Source organism: Mustela erminea, chromosome 3, assembly GCF_009829155.1.
Source record: "Mustela erminea isolate mMusErm1 chromosome 3, mMusErm1.Pri, whole genome shotgun sequence".
NCBI lineage: Eukaryota > Metazoa > Chordata > Mammalia > Carnivora > Mustelidae > Mustela > Mustela erminea.
Genome location: NC_045616.1, coordinates 31067252 through 31086489, shown reverse-complemented (window position 1 = coordinate 31086489; position 19238 = coordinate 31067252). Strand labels below are relative to the sequence as shown.

Sequence of the window (19238 nt, the reverse complement as noted above, 5' to 3'; positions counted from 1 at the left end):
ATTTGGTTTTTTTCATGGTCATGGTGGTGCAGGCTTCAGAGACATGGATTCTAAACACATATCTAGCTTTTACAGCTTCTATAGGGCTTTGAGTCTTGATTGACCCATATGAAAAATGAGAATAACTCACCTTGTTGTATGTTTTAAAAGTTAGGGATAATGTATCTTATGGAAACTCCTTATAATCTCCATTATCTCAAAATATCACTATTGTTAGGATATAATTCATTACTCATAATTAATAATAGATAATATATACAAAGTGCTTTACAGATTCAGATATATTTTCAGATTGATCTGAAACTTTTTCCCCAGCACACCTAAATATCAAGAAACTTAGAATCATTTTATCTAGAATAATTATGTAGAATTTTGTCATGTTAATATATTGTGTTCTTTTTTGCAGGAAGTACTTAAACAACTACAAGGAAGTATTGAAGATGAAGCTATGGCTTCCTCTGGACAGATTGATTTATTAGAGCGTCTCAAAGGTAGATTTTTAAAAGGTGTTTTAAAATAATTTTTAAGCTCTAGTTGTCAGCTTTAGATGTGTATATCCAAATACAGGTTCTCTTGATTTGAATGTTACTTTCAGTTTTCTTGGTATAACAGCCTTATCTATTAGGATTTAGTTGTTAAAATACAGATATGTAAAATCTGTATTTACTTGTCATTCCTTCAGTTAAACATTTAACTGGCTTTAAATCAACTACTTTTAGATTCCTTGTTTGATCATTTTCAGCTCTTTTTAAAGCTCATTGCTATTCTGCCAGTCACTAAATAGGCCTTTAGGAAGCTGTATGCCATGCACTGGGCCTCTTTCCTTTCTTGAAGGAATAGTGTCCTTCTCTGTTCCATCCAAGGTAGAATTACTTTATCTTTCCAGTTACATAAGCTGATTATATGCAATTTTTGGTATAATTTTGAAAAAATAGCTTTCTCACTTTATTGCTTAAAAATTCAAATACTAAAAAAACAAGGAAAGTGCTTGATTATTATAGTTGTAACTAGACAGAGAAATTATCTTTGAGTCCTCAAATATATTATTTTTTAGCAGGAATCTAAGGAAAGATATTTTGTCTGATTTTCCTTTAACATACTCCTTTTCCCCCTGACTCAAGCTACATTGGAGGGAAAGTTTAGTCATTCTCTTCCTAAATAATTGTTTGTTTAATCATGTGTATTTGTGGCTTCCTCTGTTAGAAATTCAAGTTGCAATGAACATTTTTTTTTTAATGATTGAATATTTGTATTTATTGCAATTCTACCTGGAACCAGGAGTCAGTGAAAATCTCACAGCCTTAGCATTTGTGATAAAGATTCTCTGTTCCCTACATAAATTTGCTGCTCTATAGGTGCCATAATTTAGTACTTCTATAGGCTTTATGTAATATATATAATGTATATTAAATTATAAAATGAGTTCAAATTTAGAAGACTAAAATGTGAATCTTATATTTTATTTTTAAGACAATATAATTGTCTTACTAATATTTTAGACCACATAAAGCAACTGTTATATAAAAACTTGTCTCTCTTTCGTTTAGAACTTAACTTAGATAGCAGTAATTTCCCTGGAGTGAAACTACGGTCAAAAATGTCCCTCCGTTCTTATGGGAGCCGTGAAGGATCTGTATCTAGTCGTTCAGGAGAGTGCAGTCCTGTTCCTATGGGTTCATTTCCAAGAAGAGGGTTTGTAAACGGAAGCAGAGAAAATACCGGTTATTTAGAAGAACTTGAGAAAGAGAGGTAACTTTTCTTCATTAACTTGTAAACTCCCATGTTTACTATCATTTTGTCATTTTGAAGCATGTGTGGCAAATAATCAGTAATACTTAAGAGCGAATTTTGTATTTATTTATTCAAAGATAGAGTAGGTTACTGATCATACTTATATTAAATCTAAAGATGTAAAGAGGCAATATTAAATATGCAAATGTAAAGTAGACAATTCTTGGGCTTCTAAGAGATTTGTACTTTGTTACTTAAATACTTCAAATGCCCTGTACATTGAGTAAGTAAGCACGTGATCACAATAGTTATGTCACAGTAAACACGTAACTGATTTATTTTTTTAAGATTTTATTTATTTATTTGTCAGAGAGAGAGAGAGAGAGCACACACAAGCAGGCAGAGTGGTAGGCAGAGGTAGCGAGAGAGGTAGGCTCCCCACAGAGCAAGAAGCCCGATGCGGACTCGATGCCACGACCCTGGGATCATGACCTGAGCTGAAGGCAATGGCTTAACCAACTGAGCCACCCAGGTGTCCCCATGTAACTGATTTTTAATTGAGCTTCTTGTTACCTTTTGGAATAAATTCAGTAACTAGAGAGCCAGTATGAGGTAACTGTTTCCCTTAGAGAAAGCCTATTACAAGTGGCCACCTATGTAACATTTCTTAATTTATCAGTTTCAGTGTCTTAAAAAACATTGCTTAATATATATTATCTGGTTTCTCGCAGCTTATTTATTAATTCTTCTCTTAACTGAAGTTAAAATGATCTCACTACAAATAAGAATATGTATCATTTTCAAGAACTTTGTCAAGTGTGTAAAAGATTATGAATTCCTTAATGCATGAATAATGTTTTTTAATACTCCTAAAATTCTATTAAACATTCAAGAATATTAAAATATATAAACATTACATACTGGCTCTGGGACCTTGGTCATGTCATTAAATATTCTGTCATTTTCTTCTATAAAATAGGGATATGGTTCTAAATTGCCCAGTTTTACAAAGTAGTTATTAGTATAAAAAATGTCCGGCATATCTAAGTAAAAGGCAAAAGACCTTTTACTGCTTTCTGGTTTTAGGTGTGTCCATCTGTAAAAATAGGGTAATCTTCTGGACCAGAAGTAATGTAAAGCTTTCTTTCATCTTGAGTTTACTGAGTCTCTGTATCATTCCTTGAAGTAAGACTGTTTCTGTCTGACAGTATAGGAAACACTATTGTGAATAATAAGAAGCTAACTGGGGTCTACAGTCCATCTCTGTCCTCTTTGAGCTCTATGAAGACACAAAGGATGTGTGAGGGTACTCCTTTTCCTAGAAACTTGCTTTGCTTCGTGTAGATAAAGTCCCAAGTTTATTAGCAGATAAGAGACTTGTACTTTGTTACTTAAATACTTCAAATGCCCTGTACATTGAGTAAGTAAGCATGTGATCACAATAGTTATGTCACAGTAAACACGTAACTGATTTATTTTTTTAAGATTTTATTTATTTATTTGTCATATATAGTTCTGATATATCTTGGGATCTCTTGGTTCTCACTGTGTTGGAGGGAGGTAAATTGAGTCCTTGCATATACGACAGAATCATTACTTTGCTCTCATGCTCAGTTGATAGTTTAGATAGGTCTAGGCTCAAACTCATTTACCTTCTTCATTGTCAGTGTCTTTGATGAGAAATTTAATACCAATCTGATTCTCATTCCTTTGAAGGTTGCCATTTTTCTTCTTTAGAAGCCTTTAGAATGCCTCAGTATATGAGTTTTCTTCATTCATTGTACTGGGTACTCACTGTGTCCTTTTAATCTGGAAGTTTATTTTCTTCAGCTTTTGAAAATTCTGTTATGTTATTTCTTTGACAGTTTTCTCCTCTGTTTTTTCACTCTTTATTTCTTTCCCTTTCTTAAGTCATAGATACACTCTCTGTCTCTCTTTTTTTTTTTTTCTTGTTATCTATATTGCCCAAGATAAGTGTTAGGAAGTAGTCAAGCCAGGGTTCAAACCCAGCTGCACAGCTTTATAACCATTTTGAACCTCAGTTTTCCAGTCCAAAGAGTGAGCCTAAGAATAACTACAAAGGATGTAGTGAAGATTAAATTAGGTTTTAAAAAAATACTTAGCAGTATGTCTAATACTTAGAACATCCAATAAATGTAAACTATTATCATGTTAGCTATTTTCTCATTTAACAAGTATTTATTAAATGCTTAGTACATATGTGCCATGCTCTTTTAGGTGACCCTAAGTTAGCTTGAGGACTAAGACAACACAAAATTTACATTTTTAAAGAAGACTCTTAACAATCACTAAAAATGTCTAAACCCTAAAGACCTACCTGCCTCGGGATTTAGACCTGTTTTCATTTCTGAGCCTTAAACGCTGTGGTCAACCACTATCATTTAACCACTTGTTAACATTATGTCTCAAAACACCGTAACCTTGACTTCCCCAGAGCGTTTTACTATAGTTCCACTTTAAACATGACAATAACAGCTTGTCCCTGTTCTCGGCAGCCTCCCTATCACTCTTCAACCACCACTAACATTGGCCTATCAGTTTAAGCACTTATGACACCCAGCTCTTACTTAATGAGCCTATTTATTTGAGAATAAACAGAGGAAATAGTAGCATCACCATTTGTTCCCCACCTAAGTCCTGGTAGGTCCTGCAGGTTCTCCCAGGGAGCGCTGAAAAATAGAATCAGAGCACATCTTTGTGCCAGCTTGTGAAAGGGGTTTAGGCATTCTGCAGTGCTTTCTCCTGCTTCTGTTGTCAGAAATGGGAGAGAAGGGGCACCTGGGTGGCTCAGTGGATTAAAGCCTCTGCCTTCGGCTCAGGTCATGATCCCAGAGTCCTGGGATCGAGCCCCGCATCGGGCTCTCTGCTCGGCAGAGAGCCTGCTTCCTCCTCTCTCTCTGCCTGCCTCTCTGCCTACTTGTGATCTCTGTCTGTCAAATAAATAAACAGAATCTTTAAAAAAAAAAAAAAAAAGAAAAAAAGAAATGGGAGAGAAGAGGCAGCTAGCTTCCCATTGGTCTGCACTCCCTCCAAGGTTGCTATATCATAAGCAGGGCCTTAATGTCTTCCCATGGATTCCCTCACTGCTGAATTTGCCACATCAAAAATGAAGGCTTCTTTCTTTCTTTTTTTTAATTGTTTCTCAGTAAAGGAAAGGGAATTTTAGCAAGACTATAACCTTCCACATACTCACATGCATGCATATTTTGCAAAACAATAAGATCAAACAGAATTTTAAAGTAATAGTATTAGAGTGGGCATCATCTCTGTAAATGAGCAAACTCCAGAAGCAATAGTAGAAAATATCCACAAATTTGACTACAAAAAAAAATCAAAATTTTTTACATGACAGAAACATCATAAACAAAATTAAAAGACAAGTGATAAACACAGAAAATATATACCAACAAAGTAGAATATTTTTTTTTTTGAGTGAAAATTTAGGACCTTGTGCTTTTTTTTTTAAAGTGTTTTATGTTATCTTAATCACCATTCAGTACATCATTAGTTTTTGATGTAGTGTTCTATGATTCATTGTTTGCATATAACACCCAGTGCTCCATGCAGTATGTGCCTTCCTTAATACCCTTCACCGGGCTCACCCATCCCTCCCTCCTCCTCCCCTCTAAAACCTTCAGTTTGTTTCTCAGAGTCCATTGTCTCTCATGGTTTGTCTCCCCTTCTGATCCCCCCGGCTTCATTTTTCCCTTCCTTCTCCTAATTTCCTCCATGCTGTTATGTTCTACAAATAAGTGAAACCATATGATAACTGTCTTTCACTGTTTGACTGATTTCACTTAGCATAATCTCCTCCAGTCCCATCCATGTTGAGGCAAATGTTGGGTACTCATCCTTTCTGATGGCTGAGTAATATTCCATTGTATATAGGGACCACATCTTCTTTATCCATTTGTCTATTGAGGGGCATCTTGGCTTCTTCCACAGTTTGGCTACTGTGGACATTGCTGCTATGAACACTGGGGTGCATATGGCCCTACATCTGTATCTTTGGGGTAAATACCCAGTAGTGCAATTGCTGGGTTATAAGGTAGCTCTATTTTTAACTTTTTGAGGAAACTTCACATTGTTTTCCAAAGTGGCTGTACCAACCTGCTTTCTCACCAAAAGTATAAGAGGGTTCCCTTTCTGCACAACCTCTCCAACATTTGTCGTTTCTTGTCTTGTCAATTTTTGCCATTCTAACTAGTGTAAGGTGGTATCTCAATATGGTTTTTTGTTTTTTGTTTTTTTTTAAAGATTTTATTTATTTTATTTGACAGAGAGAGAGATCACAAGTAGGCAGAGAGGCAGGCAGAGACAGAGTGGGAAACAGGCTCCCTGCTGAGCAGAGAGCCCGATGCGGGGCTCGATCCCAGGACAATGAGATGGTGACCTGAGCCAAAGGCAGCAGCTTAATCCACTGAGCCACCCAGGCGCCCCTCAATATGGTTTTGATTTTAATTTTCCTGATGGCTAATGATGTTCAACATTTTTTCATGTGTCTGTTAGCCATCTGTATGTCTTCTATGGAGAAGTGTCTGTTCATGTGTTCTGCCCATTTTTTGAGTTGATTATCTGTTTTGTGTATGTTGAATTTGAGAAGTTCTTTATAGATCTCGGATTCCAGCCCTTTATCTGTAGAGTCATTTGCACATATCTTCTCCCATTCCATGGATTGCCTCTTTGTTTCGTTGACTGTTTTCTTTGCTTTTTATCTTGAAGCTTTTTATCTTGAAGTCCCAAAAGTTCATTTTTGCTTTTGTTTCCCTTGCCTTTGGAGATATATTTTGAAAGAAGTTACTGTTGCTGATGTCGAAGAGGTTACTCCCTATGTTTTTCTCTAGGATTTTGATCTTTCCTGTCTCACATTGAAGTCTTTCATCCATTTAGAGTTTATCTTTTGTGTATGCTGTAAGAGAATGGTCATGTTTCAGTCTTCTGTATACAGTTGTCCAGTATTCCCAGCAGCATTTATTGAAGAGACTGTCTTTTTCCATTGGATAATTTTTCCTGCTTTGTCGAAGATTAGTTGACCCTAGCGTTGAGAGTTTATATCTGGGCTCTCTTTTGTGTTCCACTGATTAATGAGTCTGTTTTTGTGCCAGTACCATGCTGTCTTGGTAATTACAGCTTTGTAATATAGCTTGAAATAAGGCAGCCTGGTGCCCCCAGCTTTGTTTTTCTTTTTCAACATTTCCTTGGCAATTTGGAGTCTTTTCTGGTTCCATATGAATTTTAGGATTGTTTGTTCCAGCGCTTTGAAAAATGCCGTTGGTATTTTGATCAGGATGGCATTGAAAGTATAGATTGCTCTGGGCAGCATAGACATTGTAACAGTGTTTTCCCTTCTTTTTATGTCTTCTTCAACTTCCTTCATAAGCGTTCTGTAGTTTGTAGAGTATAGATCCTTTACTTCTTTGGTTAGGTTTATTCTAAGGTGTCTTAAGGTTTTTGGTGCTATTGTAAATGGAACCCGTTCTCTAATCTCTGTGTCTACAGTTACATTCTTAGTGTGTGTATAGGAAAGCAACTGATTTCTGTGCATTGATTTTGTATCCTGCCACATTACTGAATTGCTATATGAGTTCTAGTAATTTGGGGATGAAGAGTTTTGGGATTTCCACATAAAGTATCATGTCATCTGTAAAGAGAGAGTTTACTTCTTCTTCTTTGCCAATTTGAATACTTTTTATTTCTTTTTGTTGTCTGATTGCTGTTGCCAGGATTTCCAGTACTATGTTGAACAGTAAGGGCAAGAGGGGACATCCTTGTCCTGTTTCTGATCTTAAGGGAAAGGCTCTCAGCTTTTCCTCATTGAGAATAATATTCACTATGTGTTTTTTATAGATGATTTTTATGAAATTGAAGAATCTTGCCTCTCTCCCTACACTCTGAAGAGTTTTAGTCAGTAAAGTATGATATATTTTGTCAGATGCTTTTTCTGCATCAATTGAGAGGACTATGTGGTTCTTGTCTTTTCTCTTCCAGGTTGCTTAATTTATTGGCATTAGTTGATAATAATTTCTCATAATTGTTTCTGTTTCCTTGGTGTTAGTCATGATCTCTCCCCTTTCATTCATAATTTCACCAATTTGGTCCTTTCTCTTCTTTTGGATAAGTCTGACCAGTGGTTTATCGCTCTTACTAATTCTTTCAAAGAACCAGCTTCTGGTTTTGTTGATCTGCTCTCCTGTATTTCTGGTTTCTAATTCATTGATCTCTGCTGTAATCTCAATTATTTCTCTTCTTATGCATGGCTTGGGCTTTATTTTTGTTGTTCTTTATCCAGTTCTTTAAGGTGTAAAGTTAATTTGTATATTTTGGATTTTTCTATTTTTTTGAGCGAGCCTTGGATGGCTATGTATTTCCCCCGTAGGAGCTGCCTTTGCAGTCTTGGACCAGTGTGTTTTCATTCTCAGTGGTTTCCATGAATTGTTTAAGTTCTTTGATTTCCTGGTTGACCCAAACATTCTTAAGCGGGATGGTATTTAGCTTCCATGGGTTTGAATTTCTTTCAAATTTTCTTGTGATAGAGTTCTAGCTTCAAAGCGTTGTGGTCTGAGAATATGCAGGGAATAATCTCAGTCTTTTGGTATCGGTTGAGACCTGATTTGTGACCCAGTATGGGGTCTGTTCTGGAGAAAGTTACATGGGCATTCGAGAAGAATTCTGTTATTTAGGGTGGAATGTTCTGATATATCTATGAGGTCCATCTGGTCCAGTTTGTCATTCAAAGCTCTAGTTTCTTTGTTGATTTTCTGCTCAGATGATGTCTGTTGCTGAGAGTGGAGTGTTGAGGTCTCCTACTATTAGCATGTTTTTGTCAATATGTCTTATTTGGGTTGAATTGGCTTATGTAGTTGGCTGCTCCCATGTTGGGGGCATAGATAATTTACAATTGTCAGATCCTCTTGTTGGATAGACCCTTTAAGCATGATATAGTGTCCTTCTCTATCTCTAACTACAGTCTTTAGCTTAAAATCTAATTTGTCTCTTTGGGGATTGCTACCCCAGCTTTCTTTTGAGGTCCGTTGGCATGAAAGATGGTTCTCCATCCCTTTACTTTCAGTCTGGACTTATCTTGGGGTTCAAAATTAATCTCTTGTAGACAAATATGGATGGGTCATGTCTTTTTATCCATTCTGCAACCCTGTACCATTTCATGGGAGCATTTAGGCCATTCATGCTGAGAGTGATTCTTGAAATTTATAATTTTATTGTCATCATGTTGCCTGTAAAGTCCTTGTTTCTATAGGTTGTCTCTAAATTTCAGTTCTTTATCACTCTTGGGGTCTTTCTCCTTTTATAGAACTTCCCCTTTAGTATTTCTTGCAGGGCCAGCTTTGTGGTCACATATTCCAAGATCAAAATTATCGTACAGAGGGAAGAGCATCAGAATAATGTCAGACCTATCCTAATAATGCCAGAGACCTAGCAAGCCAGAAGGGTCTGGCAAGACATATTCAGGATACTAAAAGAGAAGAGCATGCAACCAAGGATACTTTATCTAGGAAGGCTGTCATTCAGAATGGATGGAGAGATTAGGAGCTTCCAAAACCAATAGAAACTAAAAGAATATGTGACCACCAAGCTAGCCCTGCAAGAAATATTAGTGGGGTTCTTCTAGTATATCATTATCCATGGCGTTTTACTCCCAATATAATAGTGCATCACCTTATATGCTCTTGTTTTCAGATGACTTATATATTTATATACAGTTGAGCCTTAAACAACATGAGGGTTAGGGACACCAATCCCCATCCCCCACCCCTCCTTCATACCTCAGGTTCAAGTGCTGGAGATACTCTGTCTGTAGAGATCCAGATATATCTTCTTACATCTCAGGTGATTTTGTGGGTGTTCAGAATGGCCTGGTAGATATCCAGCTCAATTTAGGGCACTAGTTGAAATAGAGTCCGCTACTCCTCCACCATCTTTTCTCCTCCAGTACAGTCATTCTTAATATAGTTGAGATTCTATAAATAAGTAAGAAAAAATTATAGACAAGGAACACAAATGACATTTAAAGTTGAAAAAAAATGCTTAACCTTACACTAAAAGAAATAAAATTTAAACCATATGATATATTGTTTTAAAAAACTGAATATGCAAAAATAAATTGATGAAACATTTATATTGGTGAAAGTGGTATGGACATAAATTGGTACAATATCTAATAAGAGCAATAAATTAAAAATGTACATACCCTAGGAGTTTATCTTACATATATGCTTGCACATTTGTGAAATGGGGTTATGTATAAGCAGATGCAGTGCAGCATTGTTGATAATAGCAAAGGATTAGAAAGACCCTAAATGCCCTCTAAAATGAAACTAGTCATAGTGTGTCCCATTATGGATTCATGCACACTGTACAACTATCAAAAATATGTAGGACCTTTTTATGTTCTGGCACAGAATAATCTCCCAAGATAGACTTTTTAAGTGAAAAACAAATAATAGGATAATACATAGAGTAATATGCTACTGCTCCTGTTTAAAAATGTACATGTAAGTATACACATAGATCTTTGCCATTTTAATAGAATCTCTGTGGAATATACACAATAAAATGATAATAGGGGTCACTTTGGGAAAGAACCACATGATAAGAAATCACAGACTTTTTGTACCTACCGAGTCTTATTCCATGAACACCTTTATTTTGCATTTATGTTTAAAATGGTAAGATATAGAGTAACTTGATAGAGAATGTTATTGAGGACATTGATTGGGTTGTTTAGGAGTTACAGAGCAAATGCATCTTCAAATTCCAAACTAGAAAAAATTTCTCTCTCTCAGAATAACTTCTTATTAGTACACAGTGACTACATTTTTTAAAGTTTCTGCAACTAATCTTTTCTTTTTTTTTTTAAATCCTAATATAGTTAACATATAGTGTTATGTTAGTTTCAGGTATACAATATATAGTGATTTGCCAATTCTGTACATTAGTCAGTGCTCATCAGGATAGATGTGCTCTTAATCTCCTTCACCTATTCCACCCATCCCCCTACCAGCTTTCCCTCTGGTAACCATCAGTTAATTCGCTACTATTTGTTTGATTTCTGTCTTTGTATGTTGTGTTCCTTAAATTCCACTTGAGTGAAATCATACGGTATTTTTCCTTTTTGACCATCTTATTTTCACCTAGCATTATACTGTCTAGATCCAGCCATGTTGTTGCAAGTGGCAAGATTTCATTCCTTTTTATAGCTGAGTAATATTCCATAGTAGTCGTGCGCGCATGTGTGTGTGTGTGTGTGTGTGTGTGTGCGTGTGTGTGTGTATTTGGGTATGCTTTTATGTATCTATAAAGAAGGTGTGGGTGTACATACATATATATCTATTCTTCTTTATCCATTCATCTATTGATGGACCCATGGATTGCTTCCATGATTTGCTATCATAAATAATGCTGTATAATTTTTATAATTATATAAATTATAATTTTTATAATTTTTGTATAATTACGCTTTTCCTTACTCCTCTATTACATTTTTTATTCTTTATTAATTTTGTGTTTTGTTATATCTGTACTTTTTTCTGTAAATCGTCATCATATTTTTAGACTGCAAATACAGTGAAGAAAGCCTTTGAAATGTAAATATTCTCGTAATAAATGTAAATATTCTAGTAAGGATATTGAATATCTTGGGTAAAAAAGTGAAAACTTTTTGATATTCAAATTTTATTGATTATAATATTTTAAGTAGTACCTTCAAAAATCCACTTATTCATTATTAATACTTTGGTTTAAATAGAGAACATGACAATTACAACTGTTAAGAATTATTGTTATGTACTCTATTAGCATTGCGTAAGCTTACCTTTTTTTTTAAAAAACAGATCATTACTTCTTGCTGATCTTGACAAAGAAGAAAAGGAAAAAGACTGGTATTATGCTCAACTTCAGAATCTCACCAAAAGAATAGATAGTCTCCCTTTAACCGAAAATGTAAGTAACTTAGCATTATGACCTATTTTAGGGCTTTAATAACTTCAGTCTTTTAAAAGTATCTGTGTTACTCATTTAAAAAATTCAGGATGATTACATTTTTTACTTATTTGTAAACTCTAATATGCTTTATCTTTATCTTAACTTTAAACTCAAATATATAATAACTAATGACTTAACTGACTTTACAAACTTTTTGTTTGTAAAGGTGATAAAACTTCATTATGCTCAAGCAAATATTTATTTTAAGCCCCCAATTAAGCAAATCTGTTAAGATTGAATTCTGTAGGACTCAGGATTCAACTCGGCAACTGGTTTTTTATTCTGTACCAAACATACTCTGTAGAAATGTTTATTACCATCTATCTTTTGAACCACATTATATGCCATATAGTTTTTGCAATAAAAGCATCTTTGAGGATTATTTGAGTGCTGTTCTAGTTATTATAAATGACAAGATCTTTTGGCAAGGGTCTTAGGACTTTTTGTAAGTACTAAAATGTGTTTGTTTTGCTAATATAACTATGTGAAAAAGAATTTAATCTTGGCAGCCTTTCCTTCCCCACCCAAACTCTCATGTCAGCCATTTTATTCATGGGGTGACACATGTAAGAACATTTCTGAATGTTCTGCAATACATTAATAATTTTAAACACAATTGTATTTTAACTGATTGTTGTTGATAAATATTTCTTAAAAATTTTAAAAAGAGGAAAAAATAGGGTAATTAAAATATATTGTCCTCTGTTAGATTTTTCATTTTCTAATAACACTTTTGAGAGGACATAATAAATGAAAAACAAAAGTAGAAAGAGGGAACACTTTGAAAACATGAACTTAGCCAGATTTCCTGAATGGGCATTGTCTGGCAGAACTAGAACCAGAAGCTTATATGCATAGTCTCCTAGAACAATCAGACAAGGTCTTCCTGGGAGTTAAAGAGACCCAGATAGTGAAAGAACAGTTAATGAAGAGTTCTTAGATTAGGAACCCAAGAAGGTTTGGTGGGATTTATACTCTTAAATTTAAGAAATACTTAAGCATAGTTTTGCTCCCATTCACATTGATAATTAGAATATACAAAATTTAGAGTTCAATTGTCTGCATGCAGTCAGGTTTAGGAAAGAGCTCAGATGTATGTGATAGCTTGAGAGCAGTTGGTTAATAATCTGAAACAAAGATCAGTTGTCAAATAAATTGTTCCCATATTTATTACATAATCACATTTCTTTAATAGGATATATAAGACATTATAGACCATTTGGCAACATTACCAAGTATAAACTGTTGTGTGTCATAAATATTTTTTAATTTCATGAATTTTGCATTTATATTGGGAAGCAAGTTTCCATATGGAAATATTATCAAGATATTAGACATTACTTTTAAAACATCAGATCTAAACCACATTATTACTATACTTTGTCACATTCAACTTTTTTTTTTTGCAGGGGTTTTGGGAAGTGAAGGGTAAGTAAGTGGAGTTAAAGCTGGCTCACTGGGAATTAGAAATAACATACAGACTATTTCATCTGTGTTGCAACCATAATTTGGGTATGCCTATAGAAATACATTATCTGCAGAATGTCATCTGCATTATTGCAAAGGGAAAGGGTTAGAACCCCCCTGACTTAACTGACAGTGCAGTTTGGAATCCTTGGTCCTACAAAATGTTACTCTAAGTCAGACACATGTCTCACACAGCTGAGTATATAGAGCATAAAAAATCTATTGATTACACTTCCTCATTTGCTTCATGGCCCATTATAATTTAATCAGACTTTTAGGTATTATTACCTCTTGGTGCATGTGTTTGTAAGTTTCATTACCTTGTCCTTTTCGTCCTTTTGTATGCCTAGCAGTTATCTCAGTGCCTGGAATTTTAATTAGAGGGTTAATTGATTTTTGAATGAATTAACACCCCCTGCAGGAAGAAGTACTTCTTTTTGTTTATTTCAGCTTTGCTTCACTTTTGGATTTTTACCAAAAAGTTTGTGTTGTTTTGTAATTTATGATTAACCTGTATTAAATAAAAACTCTTCCTTATCCTATTTTCGTCATCTTACAAATGGAGAAGTTTTCTCTGTTTAGTCTGCACATTTATAACAACCTTTAAACTGAGTTATAAACTTAAGGATAATGGATTGTTTCTTGATTTTTCTATGTTGTCCACACTAATGTGCTAATTTTTAATAAAGTGGTACCTCTTCAGTGCAGAAGATGGGAACTGAAGAAGGCATACCCTAATAGACCAATTACATATTTTAAGTGTATCAGTACAATTTAAACGTATTTGTGAGTATGGGGCAATAGAAATGTTTCAGCTCAGCATTTCACATCAGGGACCCAGACTGAGCCCAACACCTATCATCAAATTTTAGGACTCCTTGAAGCAAAAAATAATCTTGTTATGCTCAATAACTTACATATTTGATAGTCATGTTCTTTATTGGTATTTATATGCTTTTTTGCTTTTGCTGATAAATACATAACATGAGGTATTAACATTTCAATTTAATTTGTGGTTTTAGTTTTCCTTACAAACAGATATGACCAGAAGACAATTAGAATATGAAGCAAGGCAAATCAGAGTTGCAATGGAAGAACAACTAGGTACTTGCCAGGATATGGAAAAAAGAGCACAGGTAAATTATTTATTATTAAACTATAAAACAGCACAGGCTAGAGAAGAGCTATTAAGAATGTAATGAATTATAGCTCTGTTAACATTGATTAAATTTTATTATTAAAGGTATAAGTCTACCTTCACTTTGGCACTGTTTCAAAATAATAATTTATCCTGGCTTCTGGGCAACATAATCAGTGCTCACTTAATTCTGTGTCTACTATATTTCATTTCCCTGATATTGTTCTGCTCTGCAATTTAATTGTAAAAGATGAAAAGGATAGATGCTGGTCATCTGGTAGCTGATAGCTAACTTACTTCTCCTTGAGATTTTTACTTCTTACAATTTAAGTATGTGTAGTGACATTCAGAATATTTCACTGCTCTTTAAGTTGTATGCAAAAAAAGGAAGTCTTTATTTAGGGAAAGTAGAAAGGGAACATAGAGAATAGTCGGAAAGGTGAAATGAGTTGGATGGAGAACATTCCTGTATTTCTGCCCTCAGCTGATGTCAAGAAAGAATATTAAATAGCTTTGATATTTGCTAAGCATTTTCATACATTTTATTGAATTTAGTGCTTTGTATTTACATAAATATATTATTTGCTGATATTTTTAAGCCCTGAGGAGGATTTGCTGTTTACCTTGTCTATTTCAGAGCAAGTGTAAGCATTAAAAAAAAAAGGAAAACTTTAGGACAAATTGATAAGAAAACATTATTTGGAAGATTTTATTTAAGGGAATGGTAAATAAAAGGGACTACATATATTTCATCTGTGTGTTATAAATACATTTTTGTGTTATAAAAGTTTTTCATAGTTTTAAAATCACTAATATAAGACATTTTATATCCCCAAAGTATAGTCTTCACCTTTTATATGGTAGCTTCCTAAACTTCGTGTATATTCATTTTATGCTACAGTATGTTAGTAGACTAAGGAGACATTTAAACACAAGTACCATGGTACCTTTTATAGTCCATACCTGTTAGTTTCATGGTGGAGCTAGAGGCTCAAATAATATATCCATGTTAGTTATGTTATAATTTGTATATATAATATGCATTTTGTTAATATCCTCTCACCCCCATTCCATTCATATTAATGTCTTAAATGCCCAAAGTAAAACTTTAAAAACAAACCTTTTGGGGGGCCTGGGCAGTTCAGTTGGTGAAGTATCCTGCTCTTGGTTTTAGCTCAGGTCATGATCTCAGGGTCTTGGGATAGAACCACATCGTGCTCCTTGCTCAGCAGGGAGTTTTCTTGATGTTCTTTCTCCCCATCTCCCTCCACCCACTCCTCTTTTTCTCTAAAATAAATAAATCTTCAAAAAAAATAAGCCTTTCAATAGAAAATGTACATGAATATCTTTCTAGTATTGGGGTAAAAAGAGATTTCTTAAACAAGTCATAAAACACTTTTTTTAAAGAAAAGACTGATAAATTTCACTGTATGAGAATTCAGGATTTATCTTTATCACGTACCTTAAAAATATGTGAATTTGGGGAAGAATGGTAAATAATTCAGTAAATACATAAGTACAACTAGCAACCTATTTTGGAGAAATTTAATTAGATCCCTAATTCACATCTTGTACAAGAAAAATTTCAAATGGATTAAATATCTAAATTTGAAAAATAAGCCTAAAATTAACGGAAGAAAATATAGGACAACAAATGTAAATTGTCATAAAATTTTAAAACATTCTGCAGAAGATAAACCAAGGGGAAAAAAAATTTAAGATTTTATTTATTCATTTGAGAGAGAGGATAAGGTGGGGGGAGGGGCAGAGGCAAAGGGAGAAGCAGACTCTCCACTGAGCAGGGAGCCCAATGGGGAGCTCCATCCCTTGTCCCTGGGATCATGACCTAAGCCAAAGGCAGACGATTATCTGATTGAGCCACCCAGGTGTGCCTAGGGAAAAAATTTTTAATGCATAAAAGGAAAAAGGTTACTATCCCTATAATGTAAGAATTCCTACAACTAATAAGAAAAAGACAATTTTCTTTAATGGGTAGAGGTTGTAATCTACTCATTGAAAAAAAAATGCAGATGATTAGTAAACACATACAAATGACTGGTAAACAATTTAGGGAAATTCAAAATAAAATCCATTCTTACCCATCCCTGTATGAGATTTTCCATCTTCAGCTATTTTTGCTAACAGTTTGTTTATTGATTTATTTTTTATTTGTTCAGCACATATTTGGGCGTCTAGTATGGTGGCCCCTACCTTTCTGTATGCATGCAAGCAAAGGCTAGGAAAATGTACACCAGGTTTTTAATAGTACTTACTTTTGGGGACTGGGGATTTGTAAGGTGAAAGTTCCTTACACTTCCATTTTACCATAATTTTTTTGTAATTATATGGATAATAGAATTTATATGTTTCCTAGTTGATGGACTTTTAGGTTGAGGGTAATTTTTCACTGTTAAAACAACTGATAAGCATAGTTATTCATATCTTGTAAATATGTGTAAACGTCTTTTTCAGTTAAGAGTCATTGGGACGCCTGGGTGGCTCAGTTGGTTAAGCAGCTGCCTTCGGCTCAGGTCATGATCCCAGCGTCCTGGGATCGAGTCCCACATCGGGCTCCTTGCTCGGCGGGGAGCCTGCTTCTCCCTCTGCCTCTGCCTGCCATTCTGTCTGCCTGTGCTCACTCTCTCCCCTCTCTCTCTCTGATAAATAAATAAAATCTTTTAAAAATTCTTAAAAAAAAAAAAAGAGTCACAATCTTTTTCTTAAGGAGTCATAAAAAATATATATATATTATTCTTTGTGGGCCATATGGTCTCCGTCACAGCCACTCAACTCTGCCTATGTAGCAAGAAAGCAACCGTAGATCATATGTAAGCAAATCAGCATGATTGTGTTTCAATAAGACTTAATTCACAAAACAGATGGCTAATAGGCCCTAATCTGCCGACTTCAGCTTCAGGGTATATATCTACAAGCACCATTGCTGGCCATAACGTATGAGTGTTTGTAACTAGTGTTGGCCAAATTGCACTCAAAATGATTTTAATGATTTACATTTCTACCAGTAGTATGTGAGAATCCTGTTTCTTCTGTATGTCTCCAGCCCTTGTGAGTCAGACTTCATAATTAACAGTTGGTGGGCAATGAAACATTAGCTTGTCATTTAATTTATATTTTCTTGAATACTACTGAAGTCGAATATTCTTTCATGTATTTATTAGACTTTTGGACTTTCTGTTATTTTTTCATCTTTTTCCCATTTTCTGTTATGTTAAAAGTCTTACTCTTAAATATTTGAAAAATGTATTAATATCCTCTTGATACCACTTTGTTACAGATAATACATATCACAACTCCTCCCTGCAAAATCCATTACCTATTTTAGCTTTGTGATAACAAAAATTGAGTTTTTGTTATAGAGCTAAATTAAATATATTGCCATAGTTGTGCTTTCTATGAATTATACATCTTTTCCTATGTTACAATGTTTTATTTTTACAATTAAGTCTTGGCATTCTTCTCTAACATGCCATTATGTATGTTTTGGAGGTAGGGATCTAATTTTACATAGATACGCACAAGTGTATGTGATTTTTATATGTATGTATATGTAATTATTTAATATATGACATATTTTAAATAATATGTTGGTTTTTATTAATATATGATCAATTATCTATAATACCATATACATAGATATGTGCATACTTATGTTTTTAACTAAATTACTTGTTATCTTTATTTGATATCTCCCCATTGATTAGTAATGCCGTCTCTGGCATATGGGAAGTTTATATTTGCTGGATATTTATAGATTCTTTTCTATTAGTTTTTTTAAGTTTCTCTGTGCCTGCACTGATACCACATTGTTTTATTTGCAGTAGTTTTCTAAATCTTGGTACCTGATCAGAGTGTGTTCTCCTATTTTTGTTTGTAAAATTGTGGTTATATTCTGTCTCATTACTCTTCTGTCTGAAGTTTAGTTTGTTTCTCTAATTCAAAGAAAAGCCTAATACATTTTTTATTAAGTCACATTGAATTTATAAATTAATTTGAAGAGAATTCCTATCTTTGCAATATAAAAATTGGTTCTTGGTTGAAGGATGGAGTCTGGAGCCAGACCTCCTGAGTTCTAATTCCAGACCTGCTATTTATCAGCACTGGTTTTGGGGAAATTTTCTGCCTCAGTTTTCTCATTGGTAAAATAGAATGCTAAACTGAAATGTGAGGATTAAATGAATTAATACATGTAAAAGCACTTAGAATCTGACACGCAGTAAACACTCAATATATAGTAGGTGTTATTAATTTTATATCTCCATTTATTAAGGGGTAATATTATGTCCCTCAATAAACTTTTGTAGTATCCTCTATAAAGATTTTATATATCTTTTTTTATTATTCCTAGGTACATAATTTTTGTTACTATTATGAATAAGATTTACTATAATTACTAAATTACATTTAAGCAGTAAGTATCTAGTGACCTTCCAGAACACTTCTTTAATTCATCTCAGTAGTTTAAGATTTTCTTGCATTTTTCTTGCATTTCCTATATAAACTGTCAAATGGTAATTTTTTTTGCCATTTACAGTTTTTTGTTTTTCTCTTTATATTGGATAAGAACTCAAATTCATCTTTGAACAAGAAGCAGTGATACTGGTCTTCTGTCTTACTATGACTAAAGGGACAACTCCTAAAATTTCACTGTTAAGTGTGTTTTTTACTCAGTTTTTGATAGATACTCTTTCTCAAGTTAAGGAATTTACCTTCTATTCCCAGTTTGTTGAGAGTTATCCTGAATCTGTATTCAACTGTATTACTCTTACAGTTTTTTTAAAACAGATTTTCAAAAGTTACACCAACTACATTGCCCTGAACTGTCAAGCACTTGTTACTAAGCATAGTTTTGCCAGTAGTCAAT

At 34.0% G+C, this 19238-nt stretch overlaps 1 protein-coding gene across 12 annotated transcripts in view; it reads left to right on the top strand.

The window, feature by feature from the left end:
- APC (APC regulator of WNT signaling pathway) overlaps nucleotides 1-19238 on the top strand; it is a 338974-nt gene that overhangs the window by 266484 nt on the left and 53252 nt on the right. For all 12 annotated transcript variants that reach the window (XM_032335545.1, XM_032335546.1, XM_032335540.1 and 9 more), the window contains 4 exons: nucleotides 407-491; nucleotides 1548-1749; nucleotides 11601-11709; nucleotides 14241-14354. In XM_032335545.1, the coding sequence (XP_032191436.1) occupies nucleotides 407-491; nucleotides 1548-1749; nucleotides 11601-11709; nucleotides 14241-14354 (510 nt within the window). The remainder of the gene's footprint in view (nucleotides 1-406; nucleotides 492-1547; nucleotides 1750-11600; nucleotides 11710-14240; nucleotides 14355-19238) is intronic.